The 11,099-nt window shown below is 33.2% G+C and overlaps 2 protein-coding genes across 5 annotated transcripts; one reads left to right on the top strand and one right to left on the bottom strand.

Annotated features, from left to right (window-relative positions):
* The first annotated feature begins 1,003 nt into the window (after window positions 1–1,003).
* Window positions 1,004–3,434, top strand: LOC123891565. 4 transcript variants are annotated; one of them, XR_006803158.1, is made up of 9 exons: window positions 1,004–1,136; window positions 1,267–1,347; window positions 1,591–1,680; window positions 1,852–2,018; window positions 2,432–2,501; window positions 2,613–2,692; window positions 2,811–2,898; window positions 2,973–3,049; window positions 3,221–3,434. XR_006803158.1 is itself a non-coding variant. In XM_045941441.1 (9 exons), exons 1-9 carry the CDS (start codon window positions 1,059–1,061, stop codon window positions 3,319–3,321), a joined length of 807 nt encoding a protein of 268 aa, XP_045797397.1. In that variant the 5' UTR covers window positions 1,004–1,058; the 3' UTR covers window positions 3,322–3,434. The 4 variants fall into 4 exon arrangements, 2 of the variants coding, with proteins under 2 accessions (XP_045797397.1, XP_045797398.1); XR_006803159.1 differs by having other exon boundaries at window positions 3,147–3,240; XM_045941441.1 differs by having other exon boundaries at window positions 2,811–2,873.
* Window positions 3,435–3,580: 146 nt separating this feature from the next.
* Window positions 3,581–5,676, bottom strand: LOC123891566. The gene is made up of 3 exons (XM_045941444.1): window positions 5,259–5,676; window positions 4,253–4,381; window positions 3,581–3,916 (listed from the first exon to the last, which is right to left on the bottom strand). The coding sequence occupies exons 1-3, from the start codon at window positions 5,544–5,546 to the stop codon at window positions 3,737–3,739; spliced, it is 597 nt and encodes a 198-aa protein (XP_045797400.1). The 5' UTR covers window positions 5,547–5,676; the 3' UTR covers window positions 3,581–3,736.
* Window positions 5,677–11,099: the final 5,423 nt, after the last annotated feature.

Genomic DNA, 11,099 nt, shown 5'->3' with positions numbered 1-11,099 from the left:
TCTTTCATGTAGCTAACAAATTTGCATACATGGACAACTTAAGAGTGTGTCACGTGAAAGTTTTGAAGGAAATTAACTCAAAATTTAACAGAAATTTAGATGAAATTAACTCAATTTAATAAAAAGAACAAACTTGAGTTGACATCAGTAACATAAGGGATCAAATTGAAACTTTTAAAACATAGAGGACCAACTTGAAACATAATGATTAAATGTGTAATTAAGCCTTTAAGATTAAGAAAATAAGAATATAGCAAGGAACTCAAATCTATGATTTGGACAAACAACTAAATTAGCCATTAAATCAATAAACACTTGTTCATAAAAACTTATTAAAATAAATTGAAAATATCTTATTTGTACCTGTATCAAAAAAATTATATGTCAAGTGTTTACATCATGATAAATTCAAAGAAGCTCATTTACATAATCAAGTATGGATCCATGGATGCATTTTGCAAATTCTTTGTCATATTTTCGCCACTCACCATTTGAAAACCACCATCACTATTATTTACAAAGCAACACCATATGTGAAGTTGATTGGTTTTCAAAGCATTCAATTTTGTTATAGGATTTTGACTCAGACACACGCTCACACAAACATACAATAACATTTTAAAGATTGGATTAGTAAATTTGTGTTTTTAAATAAGTAATTTAATATTGATTATTTCAATTTTAACATCTGTTGTTAATGTATTTTGTCGTACGCGCGTGCACACGCACATAGTTGATATATAATATATAATAGCATCATACAAATAAATCCAAACTAAAGCTTATAGAGGAGGTTTAAGATCTCACATTTATAAAAGAAGGAAAGAAAGAAAACTTAAGGAGTCACGTTTATTGATTGATAAATAAAAAATACAAAAAAAAAAGAGGAAAAATTGCTATACTGACACGTGTCATGATTTCATTGATATTAGCACCAATGATTTCAATCTTGTTTGGATGGCGGATAATTGTATACCATGCAAAATAACTGTATACCATGCAGTCTTTATATATCATCTTTGGATTAGTTTTGGCAACATTGAAAGGAAGAGAAGCAAATGGGGCATCTCTATGCATTGGATTTTGATGGAGTTCTCTGTGATACCTGTGGAGAGACAGCTATCTCTGCTCTCAAGGTTATTTTGCTCTCTCACCTTGTATTTTCTACCATTTTGTTACAAATAAAAATCGATGAAAACAACTGAAAATAGTATAAAGTTTCTGATTGTCACCAGCAATTTTCATATGTTCTTTGATGATTTGTAGGCTGCTAAGTTGAGATGGCCAGCCTTGTTTGACAGTGTGGATTCCGCCACAGAAGATTGGATTGTTGAACAAATGATTGCAGTAAATAATTTAATTGTGGCTAGTTTTGTTTTATTTTATTTTGTTATTACTTATTGGTTATTCTACTAACTTTGTGGCTGACTTATATATTTATGCTTAACTTTTTTTTTTTTGTATACAAAAGGGGCCGAATCCCATATGCTTAACTTTTCAAATGATGTATTTAGTTAAATTTATAGATAGATGTTCAAATAAAGTATCAAAGACTAGTTTGAAGATGAAGTTATAGATTTTCCATGTCAGGTGAGACCAGTGGTGGAAACTGGATATGAAACACTTTTACTCGTGAGATTGTTGCTTGAGACAAGAGTTCCTTCCATCAGAAAATCTTCGGTGAGTTTAAAACTATAGAGACCATGGCTTTATTTATTTTTGGTGCAAGTCTTTGCCATTGATTTTTATCATGAATTAACAAGTGGAAGTCATAACATTATCATCAGATTCTAAGGAACTTTGTGATCTATGATGATGCCAATTTGACTGATGTCATAGTTCTTCTGAAAGGTGGCAGAGGGGCTCACAGTTGAGGGCATATTGGAGAACTGGTTCCAATTGAAGCCTATTGTCATGGAAGAGTGGAAAGAGAATAGGGATGATCTGATAGAACTGTTTGGAAAGGTCAGAGATGATTGGTTGGAGAAGGATTTCACTGGTTGGATTCAAGCCAACAGGTAGTGTTATGAAATGTGATCATTCTTTTCAGTGTTGTCAAATAACAAATATTGCGGTGCTATAGCGCTATAGTGCAGTGAAATTTAAACAAACTGTTGTTCCTCAACGATACTCTATTTAGTACAAAATATTGTCAAATAAAGGATAAAACACTGTAGGGTAGCGTGTTTGAACAAACTGCTATTTTCTGCAATTTGCGGTCGACAATATTAATTCTTTTTTATACTTACATCAGATGAATTATGAGAAACCTAAGCAGTAAAATAAAATTTAAGAAATCTCCCTGCAACTATGTTTTCAGTTTCCACTGCTTACATTAAAATAAGATTTTGTTCTTACACAAGTATCTTGATTCTTGAGCTCTACATGCTGCTATCCTATTATGCAACTTCTAACTATGATTTACCTCTAGATTATATCCTGGTGTTACTGATGCATTAAGATTTGCAAGTTCAAGAGTGTACATTGTCACCACAAAACAGGTCTGGCTTCTCTCTCTGCTCCTACCATGAAGACAATAATCCTAATCCTATTGACATGCTCTTATGCATTTGCATTTTCTACACAATTTCCTATCCTTTCTATGGTTTCAGGGCCGCTTTGCCGATGCTTTACTTAAAGAACTTGCAGGAATAACTATACCACCAGAAAGGCTATATGGTCTGGGAACAGGGTTAGTATTGCTATTTGATATCTTTGGACACATGCAATTTTTCTGTGCTGCATTATATTAATACTTCATTTCACTGATAAATTTGTTTTTCTAAAACCATCTTATATTTTCTCACTAGTCCTAAGGTAGAAGTGCTGAAGAAGCTTCAAAAAATGCCAGAACATCAAGGGCTGACACTACAGTTAAGATTTCTGTGCACCCCAGAGGTTATTTTGATTTATATAACTTTTACTTTGTTAAGATATATTAGCAGAAATTAACTGTAGTTAATTTTAAACAGCTTTGTGGAAGATAGGCTTGCAACCCTTAAAAATGTCATCAAAGAGCCAGAGTTAGATAATTGGAACTTGTATCTAGGTAAAATTATTTTCATATTTTTTCTCATTATAACTTATGCACTCTCCTGATTCGAAAAATAAATTAACTTATGCACTCTCCATTTTGTGTCTTTCAGTTTCTATGTTATGCGGTACTTGTGCTTTTAAGAGTTGTATAATAATTACTATTAAACTTGATTGTTTGAATTAGTGAATTGGGGGTTCAACACTCAAAAAGAGAGGGATGAAGCAGCAGCCAACCCCAGGATTCAGCTTCTTGAGCTCTCTGATTTCAGTAACAAGCTGAAATAATGGCTTCTTCCATCTTATTCATATGTAAACAATGATGAAATCCTTGTGAATTTCTATTATTACAATTTACAACTGCAGCTATCATGAAATTCAAAAGATCTTTTCATTACCAAGGTTTATTTGTGTTCAAAGCATTTTCTTTTGGCAATGATATTTGGTCGTAATCTAGAAGTGTGTTCTCTTAGTGTTGCCAAATGCAGCAAGGGGTGATTACTTGTTCACTATTATTTAAATGCAGTTTATAACCTTAATGCTGGTTCAAAAAAAAAAGTATATAACCTTAATTAAACGCAATGAAAGAAAGGAAGAGTTGTACATCAGGACTATAAAAATAACAAGACTTGGGGTAACCGTATAAAAAATGTGATACAATTGCTTTATCTCGACTTCCAGAGGATTATATTTGCACCGTTAACTACAATTCTGTTTTCGAATTTCCATCAACTTCCTTTGGACTAGCATTATCTTCTTTGCCTTTCTCACTATTATACTTCTGAATGATTTCATCTAGGGATGGATCTCCAGGTCTTCGAAATAATTGTTCCCCCATTTTAATCTCATATGCTTCTGATTGGTCAAAGACAAATTCCTTCAACTGTTGACATGATAGAGTATGAGACACTATCGATAGAGAGCATCATAAACTAATGACACACAAAATTACTACTTCCTCTAGGTTGAATTTAAAGCTAGTTTTTCAATACAATAAGACCAAAAGTTTGAGTTCTTTGATTGGAATTCAACATCATTTGATAGGGGCAGGTGAAGAACATAATATCGATGACATTGAAAATCTTTTCCAAACTAGGTGAGATCGGATACATGTGTCATATCATATGATACCATAATGTTTGATCATAAATCACATCTAATGATAAAACCATTGTTGGTTCTTTATGTTCGAAAAAAGAAGTAAAAATAGAAGTCATACCTCCTCCAAGTCTTTGATGCTGTCCATGTTGAACATGATTGTATTCAGATCAACACCTGTAAACCTTACTCCAACAGCTCCTGTTCTCAGAACTTGTGTCCATTTCATGGCAAGTTCAGCTACCTTGTCCTAAAATCAAACATAAAAATTTGCAATAGTACTCAACATTCACCCAAAAGTTCAAACCAGAAACCTCTCTACTATAGAAAACAAAGACACATAAATTTCACCCAATAATGAAAAATAGTACTAAAAAGAGTGTCTTTAGCATGACAACACATTGTAAACTATCGCGACTCATTGTATATCAAATATAACAAGTAAAAGCTCTTCTCAAGGTCTCACGTTTGAAACCTCCTAACGGCTAAAGCCACTTCTTGTGTTGGGTCAATCCATACAGAGCAAAAAAAACTCTAACTTTAAATAGGCCCACCGCTAGTGGACAGTGGAATTGGTGTCCCTCGAATTAGTCGGCCCTTGGTCCGGATACTGAATTTTCAAAACAAAAAAAGTAAAAACTATATGGAAGAGTTGAATTTATCCCCTTTTACCAAGGGTGGTGTTCACTTAAGTTCAAAAACTGAAAAACGTGCATCACAATCCAAACTCTAAACTTAAGCTCTACCATTAGACTTTTCCTTAATAGTACTAATTTTCTACCTCGAAGTTCAATAGAAAATTAAATTAACACAAATAATCAACATAAACTATCTTAAGAATAAAGCACATTGTCATATCCATATTCATATCAAATAATACAATTTGTAAATTGACAGAAAAAGCCACATCTTCAACTCAAATTGAGCTAAATATTTTTATTTGAAAAAATGGATAACATAAAATTCAAGCTCAATTAACAAAAAATTAAAAGATGAAAGAAACCCATCATGCATAACAAGTAAAAATCACAGATTTAACTCAAAATTGAGCTTAATTTATTTATTTTAAAAAAGAGGGATAAAAGCAAAAAAATAGTAATAATGAAATCGGAGGAAAATGTGGTTACCGGAGTCCGGCGAACACCAAATCGGAGCTTAACGAATCCGATGACGGGTCCGGAGTGGCGTTTCATCATCTCCTCTTGGATCTTGGAATCATCCAACTTGGTAAAATCGGAGGGAGCGAAAGAGGGAGCAGGTTTCTTGCCCCATTCTTTCCAATCATCATCCTCCTCGTCGTCGAATACATCGTCCAAGTCGTCGGTGATGTGGACCTTGCGTTTTCCGGCGAGGGCAAAATGGGAATTTAATGAGATAAGAAGAAGAAAAAATAGAAAGAGAGTGATTAAGTTCATGATGAATGAAATGGATGTGAATGAATGAATCCAATGGAAGAAAGAAATTTATTTGTTCACTTCATGCAAATTATGCCTTTGGTTGGTGGTGTGGTTCAGTTCATGCATTAATGTACACTTTGATTGAAAATTATTATTATTTTTAAGGATGAAATGTCATTATACATACAATATATATTTATATATATATAATACATGAGTTTTTGTGTGGACTTTTCATAATACCAATAATATCTTTATTTTTTTTAATAGCAACAAAAATCTTTTATTAACAAACTCATCATAACATAAGACACATCTTTTTTTAGCAGCAAAAATTTTTTATTAACAAACTCAACATAACGTAAGACATACTTTTTTTTGACATAAGTTAGACACAGGCGCAAAATGCGTTTGTCTGGCCCGCTAGTTTTATTAAAATTAATCTATTCTATACTATACTAGCGGGTCAGGCAAGTGCGTTCTGCGCCTGTGTCTAACGTATGTCCAATGTCCAAAAAAGTCTTATATTATGGCAAGTTTCTTAAAAAAATCAAGGGTATTGTTGGTATTATGAAAAGTCCACACAAAAATTCATGTATTCTCTTTATATATAGTATAGAAGATATTGATATATACATTAGTTTTTGTGTGGACTTTTCATAATACCAACAATATGCTTGATTTTTTTTAGTAACAACAAAAATCTTTTATTAACAAACTCATCATAACATAAGACACACATTTTTTTAACAGCAAAAATCTTTTATTAACAAACTCACCATAACATAAAACATATCTTTATATTTTTTAGATATAAGTTAGACAGAGTTTCGCGCCTGTCTGACCCACTATAAATATAAAGTAAATGTGAAACTGTTGGAACAAGTTAGCAAGTTCTACGAAGAACTTGGTCAGGGGCGGAGCTACATGTGGGCTCGGCAGGGTTGTGGCCTGCCCCAGTTTTTTTTAAAATTTTTGGCTTAAATGCAGTTTTACACTCCCTGTTTTGAAAAATGCGGAATTTTACCCCCCTATTTTATAATTTGTTGGATTTTGCCCCCACAAAAATTCTGCACAAAATCTGCTTCCGAGCTTCAAGTTCAAAGCTTCGCACAGAACTCAATTTGGATCAATAATTCACAAAACTGATACCAAAACTACCGTAATCGAGTTAGCTTTCCACAAAATCAAACCCCACTAAATTTGGAGTTATAGAGAGAGATTAATTACCGTTTTAGTGAAGGTCTGTCCAATTACTAATTCTGCATAAATCTACTTGTGACCTTTAAATTCAACATTATCTATCGAACGCATCGTAACTCCAAATTCGACGAAATTGAAATGTCAACAAGGGTAATTTCGTTAGATTTCCATACATGTAAATAGTATTCAAAAATGAGCTACAGGGTGAGAGGCATGACGAAAATACAAATAGTAATTTCATACGATAATTAATTTGAATATACCTTCACTAAAACGGTAATTAATCTCTCTCTGTAACTCCAAATTTAGTGGAGTTTGATTATGTGGAAAACTAACTCGATTGCGGTCGTTTCGGTATCACTTTTGTGAATTATTGATCCAAATTGAGTTTTGTGCGAAGCTTTGAACTTGAAGCTCAGATGCAGATTTTGTGCAGAATTTTGGTGGGGGGCAAAATCCAACAAATTATAAAATAGGGGGGTAAAATTCCGCATTTTTCAAAACAGGGGGTAAAACTGCATTTAAGCCTAAATTTTTTTTCTTACATGGGAAATTACTATTATGCCCTTGGTAACTCTTTTAAACTACAATATAATCTTTTCCTCCTAGAATCACACACGCGAGAAACTGAGAATATTCTTGCTTCTTCACCCTCACACCGTCGCAACCGTTTACGTCAAGTCGGCAACCACACGAAAGCACCGTCTGTGCAACCCACGACACCACCTTCCACCGGACCTCGTTTTCTCATCTCTCTGATTTCTGTTCTCATGTATGTCTCACGAAACCCCTTTGTTCTCTCAGATTTTTATGTTAAAGTGTTATTATTGAATGTTGTTGTAGGTCACCTGTTGTTAAATTGTTAGAAAACTTGCTCAATTTTAGTTGTTTGTTGTTAAATTTGATAAAGAAGTGGGGTTTTTAAGTTAGTGGAACGGTGTCATTGAGTTTTATTTGCCTTCAATTTTGAGTTAGTAGAAAGCAATAGAATCAACAAAGTTGAAGTGGTGTAAAATTAATTAGTGAAGTGTTTGATTTTATTTAAGTGTTTGTTTGTACTGGTTTTGGAATGCAATGTGTAGGAGCTGTTTTGGGTTTTGTTGTTTGCCTGCTATTAGGAGTGTGTTAGTTCAATTTGCAACTTTTTATGGCTTAGGGTTGCACATCTTGTTGTGATTGTTTGAATTTGTTGTGGTGTTAGGTGCTTTGGTATGTAACGCAGCTTTGTAATGGTGTCCCTTTACCTTAATTTTTTTGGTGTTATAGATGTGGCTAGGTGTATTTTGTAATGGTGATTACTCAGATCGTTCATGATCTGATGTGGTGTCCTCCTAGTTGTTGTGTATTGTTTTTTTTTTTTGAAGCAAAGTTGTTGTGTATTGTTAAAAACTGGTTTGCTGACTTTATAAAAACAGAAAACGAATTTTTCAAAAATGGCAACGAAATAAATTATTGGCTAAGTCACGTACTAGGTCGCTTTCTTACTCGAAAAGTGCACTGTAGTATATCTCCCGCGAAGTCCCCAAGATAAAACAGCCGTTTTCAATTAAATACCGATGAACTACTGCACTGTAGTATCGGTCAGAAATACACCAAATATGGTTCGAAACTTCGAACCACTCTAATTGATATACGAATATCAATTCTACGGTTACAACCGTTCAAATATTGAAACAACAATAATTTAAAACGAAGAAGAAAAATAGAGAGAAAGAAAGCAGTTTCTCAGAATGCAGAGAAAAGAAAAGTGAGTTTAAAATTGAAGAATGAAGTGGTATTTATAGGAAAGTAAGGAGCTGAAATCAGAGGAATTCAAGGAGCTGAATTTGCTCAGTCAAATGAAAAAACGTGTGCATAAGAATAGGCCACGTAATTTGACCGTTAACAGATTTGAAAATCTGTTTCAGACTTGGTCTAAGCACATTTAAAATGTGCGAATTAAGGGGACACGCAATAAAGGAAATTTAATTCAAAAATTAATATATCACCCAAGCCCGTCCCGAACCGGCCGGCCGGACGGCGGCGCGCGCGCGCGCCCGCGATATTCGACATTGTGTGCGGTCTCCCTTTCTTACAAAAGTGGGTACCCCAAGGGCACACCCTTGGTTGCCACTTTGTGGTATATAAACACTACCAACAAGGGTGATCTTAGCAATGTGGGACTTAAATAGTCTTTTTTTCAATTCACACTATACATGGTTCTAACACTATGTGTTTACTTCAATACCAAGTTTCCTCCAATTCTCATCATGTTCCAACATGTATTAGTGGAGGCTTAGACAAAGATAGATAGGCTTGAGGTGTGTTAGTGTTGGTGTTGTGTATTTGGTGTTTTTGCATTCATGACTTTTTATTTTCTTTAAAAGAAAAATTGCGGCCCTCCCCAATATTTTGAGCTAGCTCCGCCACTGAACTTGGTATAGAAATAAACACAAGTGTAGAATGAGAGTGTGTGTGAATTTGAAAAAGTTTATTTTAAGTCCCACATTGGATAGGACACACACTTTGGTAGTGTTTATATATTATAAAGTCACTACTGGCAGTGGCGGAACTAGGAAATAAAATTCGGGGGGGCCGCTAAAAAATTCATAATATATAAATTAAACAAAAAAATTATATTTCATACAAAAATTTAGGTAATAAGAAACACAAATTTGATCATAAAAAATTAAATTGTTTACCGTAAATAATATTCTACGTGTAGCAAGTGACTTGAAATTATTAATGATTTACTTTAAATTAATACTTCCATAAAGTTGATCATAAAATAATTATATATTTTATCATATTACATGTATACTTAAAAGAGAATGATTTTAAAAAAAAAAAAAAAGAGAATGATTTTTTATTTGAAAATAGTTAACTTGTTTTTGAAAGAAAATAGAAATTGTTCATTGTTTGTGTATATATATAAAAAAAATAAAAAACTGGGGCTGGAGGGAGTTGAACTCGCGCCCTCAGCGTGGTGTTTTCTGCTCAGTTCCACTAGGCTGTGCATCAATATTGGTGTTATGTGTATGCAAACCAGTATATATAGTTTTAATAGTATAAATATACCAAGGGTATTAAAGTAATTTCTCATTTATCCGGGGGTGGCCGTGGCCCACCCCAGCCACCCCCTAGTTCCGCCAATGACTACTGGGGGTACGCCTCAAGGGGTACCTCGTTTTGTAAACAGAGCACACCATGGTTATATCTCTATCTCTATTATATAAATAGTGAGATTCCCATGGAGCTCTCTCGAACATTCTCATAGAAATTGTTTATGTGTCATTTAATTATAGAGCTTGCTTACGTGACATTCAATTGAATGCAGTTTTGACTCCCGAAGTTTCACAATTGCTTGATTTTGGTCCCCCACATTTCAATTTCTTGATTTTAACCCCGTAAGTATCATAATTGCTCGATTTTAGCCCTCCGAGTTTCAATTGCTCGATTTTGACCCCAAATTTACCCCCTTTTGCATTTGCCAGCCCCCCGTTGATTTTTTTGATTAAAAATTGGCTATGTGACATTTTAAAATTAAATAAGTTTTTAAAAACTAAATTATAGAATATTTTTTGTATTATATGTAGTTTATAAAATAATTTTGTTATATAAAAAAGTAAAAAAAAAAATTATGAACTATTTTTTAAACTTTTTTTAAAAATAAAAAATAATTATTAAACCCTTTATTAAAAAAACAATTTTTAATACATTTTTCATAAAAGCAAATATTATTATATTTTTTTTAATTAAAACATATTATTAATTTTTAAAAAAAATGCACATAAGCAATTTTTAGTCAAAAAAGTCAACCGGGACTAGCAAATGCAAAAGAGGATAAATTTTGGGGCCAAAATCGAACAACTGAAATTTGGGGCACTAAAATCGAGCAATTGTGAAACTTAGGGGGGTTAAAATCAAGTAATTGAAACGTGGGGGGCCAAAATCAAGCAATTGTGAAACTTGGGGGGCCAAAACTGCATTTAAGGGAAAGAAAACTTCTCAAAAAAAGATTTTAAAAAACGAAAAAAAAAATATTCGTATCCCAAAAAAAAAAATTCGTATCTCACTTATTTGTTGGATTGATTGTTGAATATATACGCTTATATAAAGTTATATTCTATTATATATACAGAACGAGTTAGGATCCGTTGACACCAGGTGTCAAACTTTACTTTAACACCAAATCTAATCCGTTGATTCTCTTTAATCTGAAGATTTAAATTAAACCACTTAAAAAAATTACGTGACTATGTGTGCGCTCTATTTTCTTTTATCACCAAATCGCTAATTTTATGCTTGCTTTCCACCTCTTCTAATCTGGCAACCTTGTCTCATTTCCGGTTTCCCTTTCTCCGGTAAACAACTATGGACATTAATCAC

The sequence above is a fragment of the Trifolium pratense genome, linkage group LG6 (assembly GCF_020283565.1).
Source record: "Trifolium pratense cultivar HEN17-A07 linkage group LG6, ARS_RC_1.1, whole genome shotgun sequence".
Taxonomy (NCBI): Eukaryota; Viridiplantae; Streptophyta; class Magnoliopsida; order Fabales; family Fabaceae; genus Trifolium; species Trifolium pratense.
The sequence above is the reverse complement of the archived record's forward strand: the minus strand, read 5'-3'. Positions and strand labels throughout refer to the sequence as shown.

Bases quoted from the DNA above. Each gene is read 5' to 3' on its own strand.
- LOC123891565 (XM_045941441.1), top strand. From the start codon at position 1,059: ATGGGGCATCTCTATGCATTGGATTTTGATGGAGTTCTCTGTGATACC. The intron at 1,681-1,851 runs GTGAGTTTAAAA...TTCTTCTGAAAG, and splicing joins CTTCCATCAGAAAATCTTCG to GTGGCAGAGGGGCTCACAGT. The intron at 2,874-2,972 runs GTTAAGATTTCT...AATTTTAAACAG, and splicing joins CATCAAGGGCTGACACTACA to CTTTGTGGAAGATAGGCTTG.
- LOC123891566 (XM_045941444.1), bottom strand. From the start codon at position 5,546: ATGAACTTAATCACTCTCTTTCTATTTTTTCTTCTTCTTATCTCATTA. The intron at 4,382-5,258 runs GTAACCACATTT...GTTTGATTTTAG, and splicing joins TTGGTGTTCGCCGGACTCCG to GACAAGGTAGCTGAACTTGC. The intron at 3,917-4,252 runs GTATGACTTCTA...TCATGTCAACAG, and splicing joins GCATCAAAGACTTGGAGGAG to TTGAAGGAATTTGTCTTTGA.